Source organism: Rhea americana, unplaced genomic scaffold, assembly GCF_003343005.1.
Source record: "Rhea americana isolate MKP2758 unplaced genomic scaffold, rheAme1 scaffold_253, whole genome shotgun sequence".
NCBI lineage: Eukaryota > Metazoa > Chordata > Aves > Rheiformes > Rheidae > Rhea > Rhea americana.
The window spans coordinates 1-10,525 of NW_028186372.1; the positions used below are offsets into that span (position 1 = coordinate 1).

General features: G+C 64.7%; 2 protein-coding genes across 5 annotated transcripts; one reads left to right on the forward strand and one right to left on the reverse strand.

Moving 5' to 3' along the window:
• Window positions 1-2,169: 2,169 nt before the first annotated feature.
• LOC146594652 (thrombopoietin-like) lies at window positions 2,170-6,183 on the forward strand. 3 transcript variants are annotated; one of them, XM_085307110.1, is made up of 6 exons: window positions 2,170-2,377; window positions 3,381-3,523; window positions 4,942-5,069; window positions 5,175-5,261; window positions 5,517-5,681; window positions 5,791-6,183. In XM_085307110.1, the coding sequence occupies exons 3-6, from the start codon at window positions 4,974-4,976 to the stop codon at window positions 5,971-5,973; spliced, it is 531 nt and encodes a 176-aa protein (XP_085163236.1). In that variant the 5' UTR covers window positions 2,170-2,377; window positions 3,381-3,523; window positions 4,942-4,973; the 3' UTR covers window positions 5,974-6,183. The 3 variants fall into 3 exon arrangements, with proteins under 3 accessions (XP_085163236.1, XP_085163235.1, XP_085163238.1); XM_085307109.1 differs by lacking the exon at window positions 2,170-2,377 and having other exon boundaries at window positions 3,298-3,523; XM_085307112.1 differs by lacking the exons at window positions 2,170-2,377; window positions 3,381-3,523 and adding an exon at window positions 3,538-3,874.
• A 585-nt stretch (window positions 6,184-6,768) lies between these two features.
• POLR2H (RNA polymerase II, I and III subunit H) lies at window positions 6,769-9,696 on the reverse strand. 2 transcript variants are annotated; one of them, XM_085307113.1, is made up of 5 exons: window positions 9,566-9,696; window positions 8,903-8,986; window positions 7,726-7,819; window positions 7,438-7,521; window positions 6,769-7,316 (listed from the first exon to the last, which is right to left on the reverse strand). In XM_085307113.1, the coding sequence occupies exons 1-5, from the start codon at window positions 9,636-9,638 to the stop codon at window positions 7,199-7,201; spliced, it is 453 nt and encodes a 150-aa protein (XP_085163239.1). In that variant the 5' UTR covers window positions 9,639-9,696; the 3' UTR covers window positions 6,769-7,198. The 2 variants fall into 2 exon arrangements, with proteins under 2 accessions (XP_085163239.1, XP_085163240.1); XM_085307114.1 differs by lacking the exons at window positions 7,438-7,521; window positions 7,726-7,819.
• Between the last annotated feature and the right edge of the window lie 829 nt (window positions 9,697-10,525).

Sequence of the window (10,525 nt, forward strand, 5' to 3'; positions counted from 1 at the left end):
GGCAGGTACAGGGAGGGGATGCAGCCGGCGTGGGGGTGACGGGGGGGGGGAAGTGGCTGCTTTTCGTCTCCAAACACATGGAGCTTATTAGACACTCTGCGTTCCCGGCGTGGTGAGCGTGGCTGGGGCTCTCTGCCCCTTCTTGCCTCGATCCCGGCCCCCGGGCCGTGCCTGCCCCAGGGACCAAGGCAGCGGCTGTGGGGTGCCCCCCGGGGAGCTTTGCTTGCCCTGCCAAGCAGATTCGGGCCGCTGCCCCTTGGCACTGTGCCCGCTTCCAGCACGCTGCTGGGGGGAAGGTCCCCTGCTTGTAGGAGCACCCAACGGTGGCGGCTCCCCCCCCCCAAAGTGTCCTTCCCCAAACGCTCCCGGAGCGTCGGCAGAGGGAGGAAGAGGGGGGTGCACGGGGCATGGCGGAGGGGGGCTTGTTTGGCACGGGGATTAGCAAGCTCCCAGAGTGATGGTGGTCTCCCCCCTCCCCACCGGACATGCAGGCAAATATTTGTGCCCAGACTTCGCAGGACGGCGAGAAGGAATTTCATTCTTGCGCCCACCTGCGGCTTGGCCGCCTGGCATTAACCCCTTCRCCGCCCCGCGCACGCGGGTCTGGAGGGAGAGGGGCTAGGTGCCCTCCCCTGTGCCCCCCTCCCACCGCCCCCCGCGTGAGCGAACAGGGTGGCGAGCTGGGCAGGGGAAAGGGGACSCGGGGGGTCACCCCGGCTGCCAGCACAGCCCCCTTTCTGGGGGTTTCTGGGGGTGCTGGGCACGTGCTGGCGGCGCTGCGGGCTCGTCCGCACCGCAGTGCCCGGGTGCCCCGTGCAAGGCTCCCTGCCCCTCTGCCCATGGCTGCCCGGCCGGCGTGGGGCCGGCACCGAGCCGGGACGCCGTTCCCGGCACGGCCCTCTCCCAGGGTCCGGGCTGGGGCGGCTCGAGGGGGCCGGGGGCAGCCGGGTGGGAGGGCATGGGGAGAGGTGTTTGCCCACGGATGTTTATTGGCAATTCGCAAATGTAAAGTGGAGGGGGCAGGGGGCACGGAGCTCTGCGGGGCCAGCGCGGGCAGGGGGTGCTGCCCGGCTCCCTGGCACCCCCGGGCCCTGGCCCCACCGCGGCCCGGCCCTCTCCCCCCGGCCCTCGGGCCAGCTGGGCCCTGAGCAAACGGGGGCTGTTTGCTCACGCCAGATTAGCCGCTCTCTTTGTTCCTTTGACTTTCTCCTCCCTTTATGCCGGACCCTTTTATGGGGGCTTCAAAGAGTGCTGGGACCACCCCCCCCACACCCCTTGAAGCCCAGGTTTGCTTCCTGCACCCCGCTGCCTCGCACCAACATCCTGGGGGTGCCCGGCGGGCAAGCCTGGGTGGCCGTGGGGGACAGCAGCCGTGCCACCTGTCTGCTGTCCCCCCTCCTCCCCCCGCCGCCTGGCACCTCCGGCTGCCCCGGCACCTCGGTGAAGTGGGTGCGAACGGCCACCCCCCGCGGCGGGATTCCTGGCACTTTGCACCCTCTACGGTGAGGTGGGAAAGTTGGCACCAGGGTCTGGCCAGCTGCGTAGCCCAGCAGCCCCCTCCTCGTTTCCGGGACCCCCACCCCGCCACCCCAGCGCCCTGCCCGGGCGGCAGGAACGGCCGGAGCATCCCGTTCCCCTCTGGGGCACCCAGGGCCCCCCGCGTGCCCCCCGCACCCCTCCGTGCGGGCCCCGGAGCTGCGGGTGCCCCGCGCCCCACGTGCCCCAGGGGCTGCGCCGTGCTGGGTCTGCCCCTCGGCGCTCCTGGCAGGGGCGAGCGGCGTCGGCACTGCCCTCTCCGGAGCGAGAGCAGCAGGCTGCCCACGGGCCTCTTGCCGACCGCCTCGCTCCCGGCACGGCTGGAAAGGAGCATTTGGGGGGGGGAAGGCCTGTTTAGGCACCCTGGGGCCCTCCGTTGCGCACTGGGGTCCAGCAGGCATCTCACCAGGTACGAGCTGCCTTCTAGTTGCCCCCGGTAGGTTCGTTTGCCTAATTACGAAGGCACATACAGATCTGGCACCAGAGAGCTGCRGGCAAGCGGCTGCTGGGTGCTGCAGCTCTCCAGCCCGGCACGGYGGAAGGTTTTGTGCCTGCGTGGGAGCAGGAAGGGGCAGAGACGTGGGCACACACGGGCAAGGCAGGGCCAGGGGTGGGCCTGGTGCGGGGCAGCGCTGGCACAGGGGCCAAGGGGTTCTGGGTGCCAGCGCGGCGCGTTTGCATTATGTCACGTCCGCAGAGACGGGGCCCAGCGGTGTTTGACCCCGGCGCTCGCTGCTCCGGGCTGCTGCCAGCCGAGCCCGKGCCGCGCCGGGCTGCCAGCATCGGCCCCGGAGCCATGGGGCCTGCCGGACCCTCACCCAGCTGCCCCTCGATCCGCAAGGTGGGCTGCCCAGGCGGGGGGCTGAGCTGGGCCCGGGGCAGGCGGAGCAGGCTGAGGTGTTTACTCTGCCTGTTGTCACCCGGCCAGGCGCTGCCGGGAACCGCTGGCCGCCAGGGACAGGGGTGGGAGCCGGCGGGAGCAGGCGGGTGAGAGTGAAGAGCRCAGGTTGTGGGGAGACCTGTAAGTGGGGAAAGGGGATGTGGTTTGGGGTCGGGGGCCAGGAAAGGGAGAGGGAGCACGCTGGGGGGGGCTGCATGAATGCATGCTSTGTGTGTGTGTGCACACGTGTGTGTGTGTGTGTAAGGGGATGGGTAACTGTGTTACTCGATGTGTGAAGTGTGCATGTGCACACRTATGTCTGAGGGTACAGGTGGGCACACGTGTTGCACATGCACATGGAAGCAAACACACGCACATGTACATGTGTGTGTATCTGTGCTCACCTGCACCGCCCCTGCCCCGTATCCCGGGCCAGAAGGTCCCCGGGGCACCCCGGAAGCGGTGGGCTTGTCCCGGGAGGTGGCACACGGGTGCCCTGCAGCAGGCGGGATGCAGCTGGGCTGGGCATGGCCCCCCAGGGCTGGGTGCTGGGCAGACCTGGGGTGCATCTCCCAGCCTTGAGGAAGGGCTSTCTGTGGGTGTTTTCACCCAGCCCACTGCCAACTGCTGCTGCTGCTGGAGAAGCAGCCCTGGGGGCCCCCTGCCAATACCCCACCCCAGCCCTGAGGGGATTGCCACGCTTTGCAGCCCCTCCAGGGGTGCTTGTCTCCCTGCTTACCTCTGGGTGAGGGTCTCAGCGTTGGCAGCTCACTTCTGGGTGAAGGTTGCTGGGGATAGGGGCGACCTGAGGTGATGGTGACGGGAATTGGGGCTCACCACCGGGTGAGTGTCCTGGGGCCCCCCTGCCTCCTGGACACGCTTGCCACGGAGCAGGGCACTACCTCAGCTGCTGCTCCCACAGACAGGGTCTCCAACACACCCAACCAAGCCATCTCTTTTGCAGGTACCAGGGGCACCTTCTCGCCCAAGGTGGGCATAGCTGAGCAGCCAGCCGCCCGCCCGCCCGCCTCGGCAGGCACGGCTTGCCAGGCCCCTGGCCCCGCGCTCAGGCCGGCCGCAAAGGGAGCAGGCACAGGCCGGGGGCAGGTGAGCAGCCCAGGAGGGCRACAGTGGACATCCTTCCCAAGCCCAGGGCCAAGGGAGGAAACGGCTGGAGGCAGGAAGCCGTCCCCAGGGGCCCCTGGAGCGCTTTTCCTCAAAGGTCAGCAGCGACACAACAGGAAATCGCGCTGCCTCTGCGGGGCYGGAGCCGGAGAGCCGCGCCGTGTCGCCCGGGGGGTACTCCTGGCCCCGGCCCTCTGTCCCGGCTCGGCGGCTCGCGGGGAGCCCGCGCCACAGCCGCCCTCCATGGAAGGGGGACGGGAGCTGGGGAGCAGCCGCTGGCCCCAGGGTGGAAAAGGCAGGGCCGAAGCCCCCAGCTGAGCATGGAGCTGAACAGTGAGTGCGGGACTGAAAGGGGGCGGAYGGGGGCGAGGAGGAAGGGGCACTGCTTTGGCAGCAGGCACCATGCCCAGCCTGCCGTTTGCCCAGGCAYGGGCGCTCCAAGAGATGAGCAGTCAGCACTCCTTTACCCTACGCTTTGGCAGAAAATCCCGCCRGCTGTGGTCGGGCTGCAGCTGACCCCCGCCAGCTCGCAATGGTACCAGAGCGTTTCTCCACGCCCGCCTYCGGGAAAAAGCTGTCAACGCCTGGCTGTGCCGAGCGCGTTAGGGAAGCAAGTAGATGCAAAAGGGGCCTAGAGGCCTTTGGAGAGGAGATGCCAGCTGCCAGGGYGGGCTGTCACGGGGCACTGCAGCCACCCGGCCAAAGGGTGCCCGGGGAGCGGTGTCCCATCGGTGCCGGAAAGACTGTGGGTCAGGTGAGCCCACGGCCGGAGCAGCCCAAGGAGCAGACGGGCGCTGCAGGATGCTGCAGGCAGGGACTCCCCGTAGACACGTGACGCCTGGAGCTGCTCCAGGCGCAAACACCCCTTATCAAGGGTGGGAGGGCAGGGCCCAGGGCGCGCGCAGGGAACACGGCTCTGCTCCTGCCTGCTTCCCAGGGCTGGAGCCGAGCTGGAAACCTGGCACAGGCACAGCAGCATGGGGCCCTGGCCACGCACCACCTGCCTTTCCAGGCACCAGGTACCTGCTGGCGCTGATCCCAAGAGGCAGAGCCTCTGGAGAGATCAGGCTCGCTGGCTGAACGGGGAGGAAGGCAGGACRCCTCTCCTCCCTTGCTGTGACGTGGTGTCAGACCGCAGGGCACCACCAGGCCCTCCTCAGCTCCCTCCCCCAGACATCTTCCCCTGAGCCCAGGGGTCAGTCCTGGGCTGGGTGAACTGCCCAGCACCAACTGTTTGATCTGTAGGCTGGTTCATTTTAAACCCAGCTCTTGGGGCTGCCAAGGTGGGCAGTCAAGGTCACCAGACTGGGCTAAGCACTTGCTACTTGTAAGCATCACCACGAGCTGCAGCTGCCTAGGGAGGACGGCACAGTGCCCACAGGCAACCCCTCTCCCCCCAGGACTGCTCCTCCTCACATCTTTCCTCCTGCACATGAAAACGGGCCGTTGCAGCCCAACACGGCTGGTCTGCGACACCAGACTCATCCAGAAGTACATTGGGGAGGCAAAGGACATGGAGAAGGAAGTGGTGAGGATATGCTGCTCCCCCCTCCCCACAGGCTGGGCTGGCAAGGCAGGGACAGGCACAGCTCCAGGTCATCTCACTGCAGCATCTCCTCTCTCCCCACCCCAGAGAGAGTGCCAGGCGCTGCCTCCACTCAGCTGCCCCATGGTGCTACCCTTGGTGGACTTCAGCCTCAAGCAGTGGAGAACCAAAACGGTAAGAGGGCCTGGGRCAATGATGTAGCACTGGGATGCCCACGGGGCTCCGGAAAGAGCCACAGGATGCAGAGGGACACAGACCCCAGACAATAAACAGCAACAGGATGTCTGCAGCACATCTGATGGCACCRGGGCGTCACACGGGCATGGGGTGGAGGACCCCCATCCTTACCTAGGGCAGGTACAGCAGTAGAGCGGACTCGCAGCCCCTATACCCACAGGGGTTGGCATGCTCACTGTCTGCTCCCCCYAGAACGAGACCAAGCGGCAGGAGATCCTGTGCGACCTGGCACTGCTGGTGGGCGCTGTGACAGGGGCCCAGAGTCAGGCGACCCAGGAGTGCACAGGCACACAGCTGAGCCAGCTTTACAGACATGCCAACTCCTTCCTCCTGCTCCTGCAGACCTTCAGCTGGAAGGTGAGGCCTCCCCATCCCCCATGAAGCCAGGCCACCTTTGACACAGGTGCCCAGCTCTGCACTGGGCACCACAGCATTTGTGACCCCTCTGTTGTGCTGTCCCACCCAGGCAGGACCCCAGGAGCCAGGCTGCTCCCCACGCTCCATGGAGTGGACAGACATCTCTGGGATCTTCCTCACCTACCGGCAGCTGGTGCAGGGAAAGCTGCGCTTCTTCTTCCACGACCTGGCCAAAGACTCATGCAAACAAGGCCAGGGGGGTGGCAGAGACGCCCCACCTAGAACCTGGTGAGGCTACGCACAGGGCTCACCACTGATCCAAGGGCAGAGAAAACCTGGAGGATGCTGGGACATATTCTGGGTGCCCAGGAAGGTGCCCCCTGGGAAAGGGTTGACTCCTTTTCCACAAGCCTYTGGCTACAACACAGCCCCTGGAGCCTGACAGAAATACCTGTGCACAGGCCCTGCTGTGGGCAGCTCTACTGTGAAGGCGTTACAATTAAAGAGCTATTTTTCTACAGGGCTGTTTGCGTTCTCCTTTTCCCCCCCGACTGTGGCCTTGGCTGGGGGACCCTCGCAGTCCCAGGGTCTCTGTAAGAGGCAGTGCCCAGCRGATGTGCTCCAGGGTCTCTCCCCAGCGCCCAGCTCCCTCCCGTGGCAGCTCCGAGATCTGCAGGGCAGAGAGGCTTGCACGGTGCCCCGGGGTGCCCAAAGGCCTCCACTCCCTCACACCCACCACTGAGCAGTGCTGGTCAAACCCTCACTCCTCCCATAACTGCAGAGCCCTGGTCTTCGCTGTGCCCAGGGCCTTCTTCTGTGAGCCCCCTGCCTGGGCATGTTTCGAGGTGCACAGCACCTCTCYGCCCAGACTGACCCCCTCGCTCCTCTTGCAGGAGCTGTAGTTCGAGAGCCAGCACCACAGCTACCCCTGATGCCCAGCCATGCCRCCCACTCTCAGAACATCCTCTGCGACCCACGCGGCGCCCGCGCTGCCTGCCCGTCGGGGCGGCGACGCAGGCCCGCCTTGCCCCTACCCAGGCRTAAGGGCTCCTGGCCAGCCTCACCTCTCAGGCAACAGAGCCAGGTGTAGAAAACACATCCTGAACGCTTTAATCAAGAACAAGCCGGCCTGTCTCAGGATGGCTCCTCAGATAAGGATCCCGGCCCCAATGCAGACGCACGGCTGACCCAGTCCAGCTGCCCTTGACCAGGGCTGGGGCTGAGCTTGATTCTGAAGTTCAGAAAGAGGCAAGAAGAGACTACCAGCCAGCAGGACCGCAGAGCGCCCAGCATGGCCTCTGCTTGGCTGTCAGGCTCCTCTCTCCATGTGGAAGGGGGCTGCAACTCCCAGCAAGAGTCAGAAAGGACCAGGAGGGACTGTCCCCCTCCTCCACCAGCACTGGAGAGACCAGGGAGCACGGATGCTAGGGCAAGAATCAGGGTCATGGGGATCCTGTTTACTTGCCAGCAAAATGTCTCTGGGGAAGCTCATGGAGGCAAGACAGATGCATCCTCCTCTAGAAGGCCAGCTTCTTCATCAGCAGGTAAACCCTGGAGTCCACTTCAAACCCATGCAGGTTGTTTGCATCTCCCTGCAGCCGCATGAGCAGCCCCCCATAGGACACGTAGGCAGAGCTGGGGCAGGAGGAGAGGACTAGTGAGAGTGAGGAAACCCACAGGAGATCCTGTCTGGGATCCCTGTGCCTCCCCACGCTACCCTGGGGCACTGCTGCCCCTCTGGGGAAGGGGCACTCACAGGCGTGTGGCTGCCTCTGTGGATGTTTCATCWCCTTCGATCCTGTACACCTTGCCGTACATCACGTACTCAAACTGGTCTGCCCTGCAATGAGACACAGCATTTTGGAGAATAACCAAAACTGGATACTTCCACCTTCCCAGCATCCCCAACCCAAGCATCCTTTAGGAGAAGGTACCACACAGCCTCTCAGCATTTAACTTCTTCCCTCTCCACCACCTGGCTGCTCTGTGGATCTCAGGAGGCCCAACTTGAGCTGCCCACCCACACCAGCTGGATCCCTGGTACCTGGAAGGCCTATCGTCTGTGGGGTTATACTCCCCATCATCCAGGGTGCCGTCCTCGTACAAGGTGCTGGCAATGACCAAGCGGAATTTGTCACCTGGGATGAGAGGGCACAGGAGCTGTGAGAAGGTGGCCAGGGGCAGGCGGGCACAGGTCAGCATCGACCACYGGGGGGCAAAGTTGGCAGAGCCATGGCCCACATCACGTGCAAAGYACAGGTGAGAAAGCCAGTCCCAGCTCTCAACAGCACTCAAGAGCTAGAGTACGGTAGCTGGGCACTGAGCATTTCTCATGAGATCTTCCAGTTTTCACCCAGGGAAGACATGGCACCACTCTCAACACCAGAGACACACACGTCAACGTGTAACAGCACGAAGGCCTGCCCTCCAGGGGCACAAAGCACGAGGTGCCTGTTTCAGCAGAGCATTCCCAAGCAGCACCCTCCCAGGCACGGAGGGCAGCTCGGTATGATCCCTCCCACCTCAATCCGAGGCTGGTTCCAGGTTCCTTGCCAGAAAAGCCAGGCTAAAGGGTCACAACTATAGCAGATCTGAGTAGGTGGAAGCAAAGAACTGCTCCAGACAGTTTGGCACAAACRCCACTCCCACGTTCAGACCTCCAAGAGGACTGTGGGAGACGAGGAAAGATTACACGGGACCCTTTGYCTCCCCCAGGTCCCACAGTCATGCATCATCATCACGGAGGAAACTAGAGCCACCAGGACACCAGAGGTGACATTTCCACGGGACGCAGCAACAGATCTTCACAGTGTCCCAGAGGGCAAGGCTGAGCTCTGCACACGTACTTGAGACCTTACAGCACTAACCGCAGCCTTCCTCGCTATTTATGGCAAGACTCTGTCTTTGCCATCTAATATTTTTGGCCACAGAAACGCATCTCAAAAGTTCTCTTTAAGGCTTAGTTCCTACCAATTGATGCAATTTCTCCACAGAGTGTAYGTGGGGAACAGGGCAGAATGGAACCCAAATAAATCTCACAGTGAAATGAGCCACAATCCAGCACCACACCTTCTCTGATCTGGGGACAGCATAGTGGCCTAGGAAAGTCTGCGATCAGYCTTGCTCCTCTGTGCACCAGTGTGTGCCTCTAACCTTCCCCCACCCAGGACTGATACCAGCTCACTCCTGGCATATTCTGGAGTAACAGCCCAAGAGCTTACCGAGGTCCACAGGGTAGATCTGGATGTTCACATCCAGGATGAGGTCCATCTTGAAGGACTCGCTCTCACAGTGCAGGCGGGACACTGTGGAAAGCAGCAGAATCAAAAACAATGCCAGGAAAGACCCCACAGACTGGGTGGGTACAGGGTCCCAGGACCAGGCCATCCTCCCYCAAACCTAGCATGGACTGAAACCCAAGTTATTTGGGAAAAGCCCAGGGCAGACACAGGCATGTGTACGGATAGGAGATGGGGCTCTGGGCATGCAGACAGGGCACCCTAGGAGGGAAAGTCGCCCATGGTGGTGGGGAGGAAGMGGGCTGTTGGCATGGTGCACACTGAGGACAGCAGCCTTGGGCAAGGAGGGGGAAAGCAAGGGAGACATAGCACACTGAGGGGGCAGTCCCGGGCTGGGGGGGGAATCGGACAGTTGCGGGAAGAAAGAAGGCAGAAGGGAAAATGGGGCCCACGGGGACAGGGGAGCAGCGTGAGGATGCGGGGGACCGGGGCGGCACTGACTGAGGAGCGGGGATACAGTGGGGGGCCAGCCTGAGGCTGGAGGGCAGAGGGCAGCGGCGGGCTGGCCTGGCCGTGCCGGGCCGGGCCGGCCGGCCGCCTTCGAGAAGGTTCCCCGGAGAGGCGGCGGCGCGGCGCCCCGCTCACCGCGGTCGAACTTTTTGCCCTCGGGGTCGATGTCCTTCACATCGAAGATGTCCTCGAAGAGGATCCCAGCCATGGCCCCGCTCCGGCGCCCGCCGCCGCCGCCGCCGCCGCCGCCGCCGCCTGCCCCTTCCGCTTCCGCTTCCGCCGCCGCGCTTCCGCCCGGCTCGGCAGCAGGGCGGAAGTAGCCTGGGGGGCGGGGCTGTGGTAGCACCTGCGCACTGGGGCTCGGCTGGCCGCAGGTGTCCGCGCGGCCCTAGCGCCCCTCTCGGGTAGTCCCGGCGCCGCCTCGCTCCCCGGCCGTGCTGATCCTGGGCCCCCGGCTGGGGCAGGCAGAAAGGGGCACTGCAACTGGGGATGCCTTGCAGTTGGGGGGGGGGGGGTGACTTGCAACTGGGGGAGCATTGCAATTGGGAGTTGCATGGAGGGGCATTGCACCTGGGGGGCACTGCAGCTAGGGGTGCTCTGCCAGGGGGGCAGTGCAATGAGAAGGGTGCGTTGCAGCGGGATGGGGGCATTGCAGCAGTGGGTGGATTGCAGTGGGGGTGTGTTCCCGTGTGGGGTACCCCGCACTGGGGCTGCAATACAAGTTGGGGGTGCACTGCAATGGGGAGGTGGGTTGCAATCGAGGGGGGAGCGCACTGCAGTGTGGGGGGGTCCCAGGTTCCCGCCTCGGGGTGGGGGGGTTGTCTCGGGACAAGCTCCCCGGTGCATTACTGCATTCCTGCCCACGCCGCGGCTGGCGCAGGAGCCGGCAGGGTTGGGGGCAGGCAGCCTGGCAGCAGGCACCGGAGGCGACCCTGCTTTTGGGGGGGCTGAGACCCCTTTGGGGGGCCTGGCCTGGCTGGCCAGATTCCGGCAGGGGGAGCTGCGAGGCCACGGATGGCGCGAGACGGGGCCGCACCACGGCGGCGCGCCACGGCCACAGGCCGGCCACGGCGTGGGGCGCCGGGCCTGCGGGCA